Raw genomic sequence first — 14,183 nt, forward strand, 5'->3', positions numbered from 1 at the left:
TCACATCTCTAATGTAATCATTTGAACTTTTCAACAGAAATAGCACTGCAAAAATATTAAGGACATACTTCTGTATTTTGGTAGTTATGCTGTCAACATTTAACAAGATTTCTTCAACTTGGACTTGAAAGCATAAATAGTATAAACACTTTTAACAGTAGAACAGTACTAAACAATTCCAATAGATAACATTGGTGTCATTACCTTTTTGTGGCTAAAATCCAAATTTAGCAACGGCATTAGACTTGTGTTTTTTTGTCCCAACGTGGTCTTTTCCATCGCTAATTCCTCCGTGTCCGATCGAAAAATCTTGTCTGCACAAGGTGCAATTCGCGTAGTTTTCACCCTTTTTGGAACGGATAATTATTCCCGGATAGGCTTTTGAATATTCTTCACGGAATGACTGCAGTTTTCTTTTCGGTTTAAGACTCGTTTGCGATTTTTCTCCGGCTTATTCCATGATCGTTCGCTCGTTTGGAAACAATGGGCAACAGGTGCCTTGTGCTTGGCAGCGGTGCTATAAATAGCCTCGCGCATGGCATTCGGAATGGCTCGATAGGAAGTTACGGGAAGCAGTGTCGATTGTCATTGTTGTTACGCGATTTCGTGAATAAAACTTTAAAAAAAAAAAAAAAAATGTAATTAATGAAAAACCATATTTTTTATCACTGCAACCGTAACCCGGAATAGGTTGATGAAAACCGTACTAATTACGGGAAAACCGGAGTAGTTGGCAGGTATGCATGCTGTTTAGGGAAACATGGCAGGTTTGCTATGAATGAAAGTTTAAAAAAATCTCTACCTTCATAATATCTCAGTGCATCGTCTACAACCATCTCTATACAGCTGCCTGGGATTACATCATGGAACTGGTTTAGTAGCAGAAGCCTGCAAGAGAATTGTAAGCATTCACCTTTGACATTGCGAAGCACAAAAGCCACCAAGCTTAACAACTGAACTCTGACCTCCAGAGTTCTCTCAGCCTCCCTACAGGATACTGAAAAGTTGTGTCCTGACACAGTGCCAAGCTGCTGGCTATCTCAATGTCATGCAGGAGTGTCTCACACTGGCGGTTTCCCCGCTTGATCTAAAAAGCAGAAGATCTAAATTAGTATTGTGGGGGAAAAAAAAGTGATGTTTCTTTAACATGTTTTACTATTGGACCTGTGCCTGTGTGGTGTACGTGCCGTTGTGCAACTCCAGGAACAGCTCCCCTGTCCAAGTGCACAGCAGATGTGAGTCAGCCCAAAGCTGAGAGAAAAACGTGTCAGGAGAGGACATTCGAATCCTAAAACAGACAAGTAGTGTTACTAATATAAACACATTATACCAAAGAATAATGACGACATCAGTTGAAGTGAATCATTTCCTTTTGCATGAAAGCAGCATGAGTGTGGTTAAAAAAAACAAGCGAAATTCACATTTGACTGGTGACTAGTTGATTTTTGAAAGGGTGTGGGCTTCAATTGGTGACATGCAGGAAAAAGGAACTGACTTAGGAAGGCCATCTGTGTCCTGGACCCGCTTCAGTCTGTCCAGCATCAACTGCGTAGGACCACCACCACCGTCACCAAAGCCAAACAACATGACGCTGTGGTTTGCCCTGCCCTTGTCTTTGTTTTGCTTTACAGTTTTTACAAGCTGTGGAAAGAACACAAACAGAATGTAAGCTTGGGGAAGTTTGTAAACAGTTTCTTCTTAGACTAAACAATTCAATACCAACACTCACATCTTCAACCTTGCCTTTGGTTTCATAGGAATTGCCAGGGGGGAAGTGAGTCAAGACCTTGGAGCCGTCGAGGCCTTCCCAAAAAAATGTGTTATGCTTTAAGAAAGACATTTTTAAAACATGTTTTAGCTTGCACTTTCTATTTTACACAATTCCCAAACCTTTACTTACAGGGAAGGTGTTCACGAGGTTCCAACTTAGTTTCTGTGTTAAGAAATTGGAAATTCCGCAGCCCTGCATTATCTGAGGGAGTTGGGCCGAGTATCCAAAGGTATCTGGAAGCCAGAACTAAACAAAACTGAGAAAAGTAATGCAAACACACAAACGTTTGCATCAAACTTTGAAGATGTTAGCTACCTACTTCTTTACACCTCATCCCAAACTCTTGCTGAAAAAAAAGCTGGCCCTCCAGGAACTGCCTGACCATGGACTCTCCCGAGGGTAGATTACCATCCTGACAGACAAAATAAATGAGCAAATAATTTGCTGCACAGAAATACCAAACATCGCAATATGTTGTTTATTTGTACAAATCAGGCTTTCACCATCTCCACCCACGTCCCTCCGACTGGAATGAACCGGCCAGCCTTAACGTATTGCTGAATCTCTGAGAAGAGTCCTGGGTACCAGCACTTAACCCACTCAAACTGCTGGGCCTGGGCAGACAGGAAATGGGTTTAAAATATAAATAATTCCTTGGATTGGCAGGCACTATTTGTATTGAACACTGCCTTTGCTAAGGAACTGACCTGAGAACATGTAAACACAAAATCTGGGTTCTTTTTCATGAGATGGATCACCGTCACCCAACTCCTGGCACACTTACGAATAGTTTCTTCATAAGGCCACAGCCAAGCTAGATGAAACACATACAAACAACAATGGGCATCACATTAAACATAAACCAGGACCATATAGTGCTACAAGATATGTGGGTTTATAATGGCCAACTTCAGGGATGTGAACACCCATTGAAGAAAAAGAGGAACATTTCTATTAGCATTAAATGAAGTGAAGTGAATTACATTTATATAGCGCTTTTTCTCAAGTGACTCAAAGCGCTTTACATAGTGAAACCCAATATCTAAGTTACATTCAAAGCAGTGTGGGTGGCACTGGGAGCAGGTGGGTAAAGTGTCTTGCCCAAAGACACAACGGCAGTGACTAGGATGGTGGAAGCGGGGATCGAACCTGCAACCCTCAAGATGCTGGCACGGCCGCTCCACCAACCGAGCTATACCGCCCCATAAGTGCTGCCACGCAAACCCCAAATTGTATTTATTTATTTTTTAAATCAGGACTGCATTTCCTGTAATTGGGTGCATTTCTACACTATATTTTACCTTTAGATTTATTATAATCTTTATCGTTTTCATATTTAAAATATTTTATTAAAACCGATACATATAACCGGTAAAAAATCGTTCAGAAAATACACAAAAAGACAAACTGTTCATCTTTATTTTGCAGTTCAAGTTTGAGTTCATATCTATTATAAATATCAAATTAACATGCATAGGCTATTTCATGAAATTATTATCACTTTACTGAGTATTGTTTGTTTTCTGAATGTGAACCAGTTCCTTGTGCTTCGATCCAGTAACATTATCCTCGAGTGCTATTATTTATATTCTTGCGGCAAATCTGGGAATTTCGCAAAGCCAGGTTTATCAATCTTAAACACAGGTCGAGTGGGGGTGGGCGTGGTCGGGGTGGGACGGGGGCGTGGCTAAAAGGGGAGGAGTATATTTACAGCTAGAATTCACCAAGTCAAGTATTTCATATATATATATATATATATATATATATATATATATGTATATATATATATATATATATATATAAGAAATACTTGACGTTCAGTGAATTCTAGCGATATATATATATATATATATACATATATATATATATATATATATTTTATTATATGTATATATATATATATATATATATATACATATATATTTATTCTATTATATGTATATATATATATATATATACATATATATATATATATATTTTATTATATGTATATATATATATATATATATACATATATATATATATTTATTCTATTATATGTATATATATATACATATATATATATACGTATATATATCTATTTTATTATATATATATATATATATATATATATATATATATATATATATATATATATATATATAATAAATACTTGAATTTCAGTGTTCATTTATTTACACATATACACACACACATAACACTCATCTACTCATTGTTGAGTTCCATCCATTTTCTACCGCTTATTCCCTTTGGGGTCGCGGGGGGCGCTGGAGCCTATCTCAGCTACAATTGGGCGGAAGGCGGTGTTCACCCTGGACAAGTCGCCACCTCATCACAGGGCCGTTTACACATTGTTGAGTTAAGGGTTGAATTGTCCATCCTTGTTCTATTCTCTGTCACTATTTTTCTAACCATGCTGAACACCCTCTCTGATGATGCATTGATGTGTGGCACACACAAAAGTGCTTTCATCAAATGCACTAGATGGCAGTATTGTCCTGTTTAAGAGTGTCACAACATTGCTGTTTACGGCAGAGGAACTGCTTTACGGTATACAAAAACGTGACTGCTGTTGTTGTGTGTTGTTGCCGCGCTGGGAGGACGTTAATGAAACTGCCTAACAATAAACCCATGAGGACCTGAGTCCGCCTGAATTTCGGGAGATTTTCGGGAGAAAATTTGTCCCGGGAGGTTTTCGGGAGAGGCGCTGAATTTCGGGAGTCTCCCGGAAAATCCGGGAGGGTTGGCAAGTTTGCCTGATGGACCGACTTCCTAAGGGTGGAAGTTGAAAACTGTGCAATTAACATATTATATTCGCCATGGTCGTCCTATTACGTTTAGCTCGCAACCTTGCTAGCTTGTAGCTTACTTATATCTTAAACCTTCCTGGGCTTGTTAAAATTTGGACAGGAAACCAAAATACTAACATTGTCTTTGTATTGTATTTTTATTGATATTTCATTAAAAAAACATGGAGGTTGTTGCGAAAATTAATGTTTAAAAACGCATATTTTCGCGGAAATGTTTCATGCTTGCAAAATATAGACTCTCACTGGTAGAACTTGTTTTCCTTGATATGATTACTACTGTCTGATTAATACAAATATATAATGTGAACTTGTTTTCTTAGAAAACCTCACTTTTTAAGTGTTGCCCTTTATCCAAAATCCTTTTGTGAGACCAGAACATGCATCTTTCTCTTTTATGCGAGTTCTGATTGAAAAACTTCTAGTACGAGTCAGCTAACAATGCAAAGCAATTGGGATTCATCTACTCTGCCTATAAAGCGCTCTAAAAACCATCCAAAAACTGCCAACAACGCTTTATTTACATGTCTATTCACAGTAAATAAATAGACATTTTACAAAGTCTGCCCTTAGGGTTAGCAAACACAGAAGCTACTTACTATCTTCACTGGAGGTATTGTTGACGGAGGTAGCGTTTGTTGCTCTGTGCTCTGATTGTTATAGGCGCAAAGTTTAAAAGGCAGCATGTGTGATGGTATGGGGGTGTATTAGTGCCCAAGGCATGGGTAACTTACACATGTGTGAAGGCACCATTAATGCTGAAAGGTACATACAGCTTTTGGAGCAACATATGTTGCCATCCAAGCAACGTTATCATGGACGCCCCTGCTTATTTCAGCAAGACAATGCTGTGTGTTACAACAGCGTGGCTTCATAGTAAAATAGTGCGGGTACTGGACTGGCCTAGACTAGTTCAGACCTGTCTGCCATTGAAAATGTGTTGCGCTATAGGAAGCCTAAAATGCCACAATGCAGACTGTTGAACAACTTAGGCTGTACATCAAGCAAGAATGGGAAAGAATTCCACCTGAAAAGCTTCAAAAATGTGTCTCCTTAGTTCCCAAACGTTTACTGAGTGTTGTTAAAAGGAAAGGCCATGTAACACAGTGGTAAAAATTCCCCTGTGCCAACTTTTTTTGCAATGTGTTGCTGCCATTAAATTCTAAGTTAATGATTATTTGCAAAAAAAAATAAGTTTCTCAGTTCGAACATTAAATATCTTGTCTTTGTAGTCTATTCAATTGAATATAAGTTGAAAAGGATTTGCAAATCATTGTATTCTGTTTTTATTTACTACTCTCCCACTGCGTGGCGCAGTGGGAGAGTAGCCGTGCGCAACCCGAGGGTCCCTGGTTCAATCCCCACCTAGTACCAACCTCGTCATGTCCGTTGTGTCCTGAGCAAGACACTTCACCCTTGCTCCTGATGGGTGCTGGTTAGCGCCTTGCATGGCAGCTCCCTCCATCAGTGTGTGAATGTGTGTGTGAATGGGTAAATGTGGAAGTAGTGTCAAAGCGCTTTGAGTACCTTGAAGGTAGAAAAGCGCTATACAAGTACAACCCATTTATCATTTATCATTTATTTACACAACGTGCCAACTTCACTGGTTTTGGGTTTTGTACATTTTATCATTAATGTACATGTTACTCATAACATACAGTACTTACTGCATGTGGAGTTTTAAGTTTTTGGATGTTTTTGGAGTGCATTGTTAAATGCCTTGTACTAGCAGTTTTTCCACTATTTAGAATGCACAAAAAGGGAAATACATGGGTTCTTGTCTCACATAGGAATTATGGATAATGGGCAAAATAAAAAGTGCTGTTTTACTTGCAAGCAAGAATCATGAGAACACTGTTAGATACAAGGTTTGACTAAATCCATCCATCCATCCATCCATCCATCTTCTTCCGCTTATCCGAGGTCGGGTCACGGGGGCAGCAGTCTAAGCAGGGAAGCCCAGACTTCCCTCTCCCCAGCCACTTCATCCAGCTCCTCCCGGGGGACCCCGAGGCGTTCCCAGGCCAGCCGGGAGACATAGTCTTCCCAGCGTGTCCTGGGTCTTCCCCGCGGCCTCCTACCGGTCGGACGTGCCCTAAACACCTCCCTAGGGAGGCGTTCGGGTGGCATCCTGACCAGATGCCCAAACCACCTCATCTGGCTCCTCTCGATGTGGAGGAGCAGCGGCTTTACTTTGAGCTCCTCCCGGATTGCAGAGCTTCTCACCCTATCTCTAAGGGAGAGCCCCGCTACCCGGCGGAGGAAACTCATTTCGGCCGCTTGTACCCGTGATCTTGTCCTTTCGGTCATAACCCAAAGCTCATGACCATAGGTGAGGATGGGAACGTAGATCGACCGGTAAATTGAGAGCTTTGCCTTCCGGCTCAGCTCCTTATTCACCACAACGGACCGATACAGCGTCCGCATTACTGAAGACGCCGCACCGATCCGCCTGTCGATCTCACGATTCACTCTTCCCTCACTCGTGAACAAGTCTCCGAGGTACTTGAACTCCTCCACTTGGGGCAAGATCTCCTCCCCAACCCGGAGATGGCACTCCACCCTTTTCCGGGCGAGAACCATGGACTCGGACTTGGAGGTGCTGATTCTCATCCCAGTCGCTTCACACTCAGCTGCGAACCGATCCAGTGAGAGCTGAAGATCCTGGCCAGATGAAGCCATCAGGACCACACCAAACCAGATCCCCTCAACGCCTTGACTGCGCCTAGAAATTCTGTCCATAAAAGTTATGAACAGAATCGGTGACAAAGGGCAGCCTTGGCGGAGTCCAACCCTCACTGGAAACGTGTCCGACTTACTACCGGCAATGCGGACCAAGCTCTGGCACTGATCATACAGGGAGCGGACTGCCACAATCAGACAGTCCGATACCCCATACTCTCTGAGCACTCCCCACAGGACTTCCCGAGGGACACGGTCGAATGCCTTCTCCAAGTCCACAAAACACATGTAGACTGGTTGGGCAAACTCCCATGCACCCTCAAGGACCCTGCCGAGAGTATAGAGCTGGTCCGCAGTTCCACGACCAGGACGAAAACCACACTGTTCCTCCTGAATCCGAGGTTCGACTATCCGGCGTAGCCTCCTCTCCAGTACACCTGAATAGACCTTACCGGGAAGGCTGAGGAGTGTGATCCCACGATAGTTAGAACACACCCTCCGGTTCCCCTTCTTAAAGAGAGGAACCACCACCCCGGTCTGCCAATCCAGTGGTACCGCCCCCGATGTCCACGCGATGCTGCAGAGTCTTGTCAACCAAGACAGCCCCACAGCATCCAGAGCCTTAAGGAACTCCGGGCGGATCTCATCTACCCCCGGAGCCTTGCCACCGAGGAGCTTTTTAACTACCTCAGCAACCTCAGCCCCAGAAATAGGTTTGACTAAAATGATATACATATGCGACCTTTCATCCCAGATACTTAAATGAGCGGTGCAATCAGGATAAAGCTGTGGAATGAAGGAATTGTTAATCGTATTAGGTAGCACACCTTCAAATACTAAGTTCCATCCGTCTCAGATAGCGTATTTTAAGTTTGGGGTTAATCAGTACTCTATTGTGATAAAAATGTGAGACCTGAGTCAATGTGGCAGTGGCCCATGGCGTGGACAGTGTGCTGGCTTTGTCCGTTATGTTGGCTAAAAAACTTCTGAGCCAAACTGCGTGCTCCAGAGAAAGAGCTGGGGTCAGTGGGGTCGCTCACGTTCACCATCTCATTGACGGTGAACAGAGCCTGGTAGCTTCGCTGCTCGCCCTCGCCAAGTTCCTACAATGGAAGAGAGAACAACCCAGAAGAGGTTACCTTTTTCTTTTTAAAAGGCAGATTGTTTTCAGGTACTGTACCTTGACAATGTCAATCAGCATCTCAAAATCAGTCATCAGCTCCCTGACTTCCCGGTTGAAGATCACAAGCTCTGCTTTTTGCACAGAAAACTTCCTGTTTGGGTCTGGAGGTGCGATCATTGACCCGTTACCGGCTCCAAAGAGTCCATTACAGGCCATCTCCACATAGATGGTAACACTAAAGGAATATAAGGTGTCACATGTAGACAATCACACACAAATGTGGACAATTAATCTAACGTGCATGTTTTAGGACTCTGGAATGAAACCCAGGAGATCATGCAAAGTCCACACAAAGGTTCCGAGACAGATTCAAACCCAGAATCACCTGGCTGTGAGGCAGACACGCTACCCACAAGCACCACTGTTTTACCATACATAACCATATTATCCTCAATAATTACGAATATGAAAACCAATCATGATTAATCAGAGGTTATTACTCTCTTGAAAAATTTCAATTCACTTAAAATAAGTGTCATATATTGGACCCAAATGCAATTTTATGGCCAAAATGCCATCCATAAACCTTTATGAAGTGTTTTACTTGAATACAAATCATTTATTTGCCCAACATTTGCACACCGTGCCACCTTTCAGGTAACAATCCGCGGTTAAAATAAAGAAGTATGTGCAGACAAAAAAAAATTGTGTGATTAATCTGTGTATATAAATGATTAATGCAATCATTTTTTTTGTGATTATTCACGAGTTAACTTGTTATTTTTGACAGCCCTATTAAGTAAATATATACTGTATATTTCAATATTTTTGCATGAACAACTTAAGCAGGCGCACTGGTGACAGACCTGTGCGGTTCTTTGTCTGTGAGGCAGTCAGACAAAATGTAACTCGTCTTTTCACCTTCTTTAGTCAAACCCTGGATAAATCAAGACAGGAAATTCATCTTAAAGTGGTTTGAATAACGAATCTAAATGAAATAAAACATGGTTTCTTTACCTGAACTGCTTGTCCATCCCTCCAAACCATCGCCTCTCCATCACTTTCCCACAGAACATGAACCTCTTTACCTCTCCAGCATTCTGGAATGTTCAGGGTTGCTTTAAACCAACAAGTCCACCATCTAAAATAAACGTATGTGTTAATAACAAAACACGCCACTTTTTAGAACAAGGGTGACCAAAATACTTACGTTGGTCCAAAGGTATCGCCAACATTGTAAGGTGTAAAACTCTGTGTTTGAGCTTCCATCAATGTTATCCGTTTAGGAGACATAAATTGGCTGAGGGATTCCAGTGGGTGAGATTCTCCATACAGCCTTTATGAAAAGATAAAACCCTACTGTTTTTATGTATAGTTAATGCAAGAAGCAACACAGTGTAGCAGTGACGTGCGGTGAGGTTGATGGCTGGTGAGGCACTGACTTCATCACAGTCAGATTTACAAACATATGAACCCTAAAGAGTATCTTATTCACCATTTGATTGGCAGCAGTTAACGGGTTATGTTTAAAAGCTCATACCAGCATTCTTCCCTGCTTGGCACTCAGCATCAAGGCTTGGAATTGGGGGTTAAATCACCAAAAATGATTCCCGGGCGCGGCGCCGCTGCTGCCCACTGCTCCCCTCACCTCCCAGGGGGTGATCAAGGGGATGGGTCAAATGCAGAGGACAAATTTCATTACATCTAGTGTGTGTGTGACAATCATTGCTACTTTAACTTAACTTTAACTTTACACATACATACTGTAGCACACAAAAAAGCACATTTAATAAAAAACACGTTATTATGGTCTTACCTTTACTTAGAAATTAAGTCCATGCGCCGCAACTAAAGCCCTCACTTAAACTTTCCACGTGCAAGATTGAATCTATTTAAAAAAGTGTAACCGAGAGTTTATAAATGTGGCCTATACTGTATGAAACTACAAAATAACAAACACGGAGGCTCCAGTTTACACGAGGACCACTTTATTTACCTTCTTTCAAAAACCTACGCTCCACTCCGTGTCATCACTTCCGCTCTTAGCGCCTTCAAAATAAGAGCTCAAGGCATATACTGTATAACAGCGCATAACAGGAACTTAACATCACAAAGAGGAAAGCCCATGAAAATAGGTTACAAAAGTTATTTAATAAGAAGCCAAAAAGTGCAAAAACAATAATGTTCGTGTTGGAGGAGTTGTGAATTAGATACACCTGCAGTCTGCAGGTGTATCTAATGTTGTGTCCCTGCAGTCATTCACAACTCCTCCAACACCAACATTATTGTTTTTGCACTTTTTGGCTTCTTATGAAATAATTTTTTTAAATAGATTCAATCTTGCACGTGGAAAGTTTAAGTGTGGGCTTTAGTTGATATAACAATTCTACGGCGGGGGTGCAGGAGGCGAGCCTCAGCCAGTGCGTCTTTTGCAGCCGTTTTATGATCGCTCAGCACAAGAAATACTTTACACACATACAGTTGTTGACAAAATACACTGTACATTATATACCTCAGCTAACTAAACTATGGAAATGTATAATATAGTTCATATAGCAATACAGTCTCACTGCACAGCAGGTCAGCAGTTAGCCGAGTCCGGAATCCATGTTGAGGCACTGAGTGACGTGCCTCAACTGGCTGCTGATCCCCGCACCGTCTCTTCTCAGTATTTGAACGGCAAATGTGAAAATTCAGCAATTTTGAATAAAAATAATCTAAAACTGGTGAAGTTAAATGGAAAATAACTTTATAGTATAATCACTGGATACATATAACAATTAAATTTTTTTTTTTTCTTTTAACATTTTTTTTCTTTCCATGATGGCAGGTGAGGCCCCGCCTCACCTGCCTCTAGTGACTGCACGTCACTGCAGTGTAGCAAAGCAAAACATTTATAATGGTTTATTCGGAGAGGAATATCCTAGATCAGGGGTGTGCAAAATGTTTTAAGCAAGGGCCGCTTACATAAAAATTGAAGGGGCCACGTTGATACATTTTGTACAGTAAAGTTACTAAAACCAATACAGTGTAGGTCAATTAATATATGCTAAACTAACTGAACAAAACATCCACATCTATACCTATCTTTGTGTTACACGATTTGAAGCAAATTAGTGTAAAATATAATTTAACACACTTGAGATATTTAATTTGTTGTTGTTTTTTACAAAAATTATTATTCCACAACTACAACCTTTTTGAGGTCTTAGCTTACATATTTTGCAACAAATGTATAGACATGCTTATCATGACAGGATGCACGGAAATGATTAAAGACCATATACAGCACAGGTGTCAAACTCAAGGCCCGGGGGCCAGATCTGGCCCGCCACATCATTTTGAATGGCCCGTGAAAGCTTGGAAATAATATGCATCAATTAAGTACTTTATCTTTCTTTCTTTTTCTGTTTTGACAGAAAAAAAGACATGCACTGCATGCAGTTATATATATTTTAAACATTATCTATCTTATAATGCAACAGATATTATATTATCATACATACGAAACATTTTTGGGGTAAACACATACATAAATATCTACTTAGCCTTATGATTTCAAAGCAAGTTATCCATCAAATGGTACACTGCAAACATGACAATATTTGTATTTATTTTTTTAAACAGCTCGGTCTTGAGAATCCTACCATATGAAAAAAACTGGTACCATTTTTACATTTACAGTAATACACTGTGAAAACAGCAACCATATTTTTAATGCAAAAAAACAAACAAACAACTGGCAGCTCAATCACCAGAATTTTACAGTAAAATAGAATGTGACCAACCTTAAGAAAGTCATTGACTTCACTATAAAAGTGGGTGACATTGTTATCACCAGGAAAGATGAGGTCACCTACCTAGGTTCCATTCTCGAGGCTAATCTTTCCTGTGATAAAATGTCAACCAAGGTAATCAGAAAGGTCAACCAACCAACAAGATTTCTCTACAGAATCTCCTCTCTGGTCAACAAAAGCACCTTGAAGATTCTAGCGGGAACTCTCATTCAACCCTTTTTCCATTACGCATGCACCTCCTGGTACCCTAGCACCTCCAAAACCCTCAAATCTAGACCCCAAACATCCCAGAACAAGCTAGTCAGATTACTTCTAGACCTCCACCCCAGATCCCAACTCACTCCTACCCACTTCTCCAAAGTGGGCTGGTTCAGGGTGGAGGACAGAGTAAAACAACTTGCACTGAGCCTAGTCTATAAAATCCGCTACACCTCCCTGATACCGAAGTACATGTCAAACTACTTCCTTAACGTAAATGACCACCATAACCACAACACCAGGGGGAGCTACACTAACCACGTTAAACCCAGATTCCCATCTAACAAAGGTCTTAACTCATTCTCTTTCTATGCCACATCAATATGGAATGCACTCCCAACAGGTGTAAAAGAAAGTGCATCTCTATCCTCCTTCAAAACCGGACAAAAAGAACACCTCCAGGCAACTTCAACCCTAAACTAACACCCTCCCTTCCTCACCATACCTCTTCGGATTGTAAATAATCAAATGTAAATAATCAAATGTAGACACTTTTTCTTATGCTTTCTGATCTCTCTCTCTATGTCCACTACTTGCTGTACATATCCTACCAAGTCACACCTACACTGTTTCAATGTCCATTTCTCTGAAGATGCAATTGTTGATGACTGAAGTGTTGATATCAACCAAACCTAACCCCCCCTCCATACCCCACACCCTGGATTGTAAATAATGTAAATAATTCAATGTATATACTCTGATGATTATCTTGTGTGATGACTGTATTATGATGATAGTATATATTTGTACCATGAATTTATTTAAGTGGACCCCGACTTAAACAAGTGTGAAAAACTTATTGGGGTGTTACCATTTAGTGGTCCTCAGCCTTCCCGGTAAGGTCTATTCAGGTGTACTGGAGAGGAGGCTACGCCGGATAGTCGAACCTCGGATTCAGGAGGAACAGTGTGGTTTTCGTCCTGGTCGTGGAACTGTGGACCAGCTCTATACTTCCGGCAGGGTCCTTGAGGGTGCATGGGAGTTTGCCCAACCAGTCTACATGTGCTTTGTGGACTTGGAGAAGGCATTCGACCGTGTACCCCGGGAAGTCCTGTGGGGAGTGCTCAGAGAGTATGGGGTAACGGACTGTCTTATTGTGGCAGTTCGCTCCCTGTATGATCAGTGTCAGAGCTTGGTCCGCATTGCCGGCAGTAAGTCGGACACGTTTCCAGTGAGGGTTGGACTCCGCCAAGGCTGCCCTTTATCACCGATTCTGTTCATAACTTTTATGGACAGAATTTCTAGGCGCAGTCAGGGCGTTGAGGGGATCTGGTTTGGTGGCTGCAGGATTAGGTCACTGCTATTTGCAGATGATGTGGTCCTGATGGCTTCCTCCGGCCAATATCTTCAGCTCTCACTGGATCGGTTCGCAGCCGAGTGTGAAGCGACTGGGATGGGAATCAGCACCTCCAAGTCCGAGTGCCATCTCCGGGTTGGGGAGGAGATCTTGCCCCAAGTGGAGGAGTTCAAGTACCTCGGAGTCTTGTTCACGAGTGGGGGAAGAGTGGATCGTGAGATCGACAGGCGGATCGGTGCGGCGTCTTCAGTAATGCGGACGCTGTATCGATCCGTTGTGGTGAAGAAGGAGCTGAGCCGGAAGGCAAAGCTTTCGATTTACCGGACGATCTACGTTCCCATCCTCACCTATGGTCATGAGCTTTGGGTCATGACCGAAAGGACAAGATCACGGGTACAAGCGGCCGAAATGAGTTTCCTCCGCCGAGTGGCGGGGCTCTCCCTTAGAG

General features: G+C 41.8%; 1 protein-coding gene across 2 annotated transcripts in view; it reads right to left on the minus strand.

Moving 5' to 3' along the window:
* Positions 1-14,183, minus strand: part of man2c1 (mannosidase, alpha, class 2C, member 1) — a 42,799-nt gene that overhangs the window by 26,070 nt on the left and 2,546 nt on the right. Inside the window, exons 2-15 of one of the 2 annotated variants that reach the window (XM_061969451.2) lie at positions 9,594-9,719; positions 9,401-9,524; positions 9,250-9,320; positions 8,441-8,618; positions 8,174-8,363; positions 2,479-2,585; positions 2,275-2,385; positions 2,091-2,183; positions 1,901-2,017; positions 1,730-1,825; positions 1,496-1,641; positions 1,165-1,288; positions 966-1,087; positions 803-888 (exon numbers count right to left, since the gene is read on the minus strand). In XM_061969451.2, the coding sequence (XP_061825435.2) occupies positions 803-888; positions 966-1,087; positions 1,165-1,288; positions 1,496-1,641; positions 1,730-1,825; positions 1,901-2,017; positions 2,091-2,183; positions 2,275-2,385; positions 2,479-2,585; positions 8,174-8,363; positions 8,441-8,618; positions 9,250-9,320; positions 9,401-9,524; positions 9,594-9,719 (1,691 nt within the window). The remainder of the gene's footprint in view (positions 1-802; positions 889-965; positions 1,088-1,164; positions 1,289-1,495; positions 1,642-1,729; positions 1,826-1,900; positions 2,018-2,090; positions 2,184-2,274; positions 2,386-2,478; positions 2,586-8,173; positions 8,364-8,440; positions 8,619-9,249; positions 9,321-9,400; positions 9,525-9,593; positions 9,720-14,183) is intronic. The other variant, XM_061969452.2, reaches the window with a different exon arrangement.

Source organism: Nerophis lumbriciformis, linkage group LG10, assembly GCF_033978685.3.
Source record: "Nerophis lumbriciformis linkage group LG10, RoL_Nlum_v2.1, whole genome shotgun sequence".
In the NCBI taxonomy this organism is placed as follows: Eukaryota; Metazoa; Chordata; class Actinopteri; order Syngnathiformes; family Syngnathidae; genus Nerophis; species Nerophis lumbriciformis.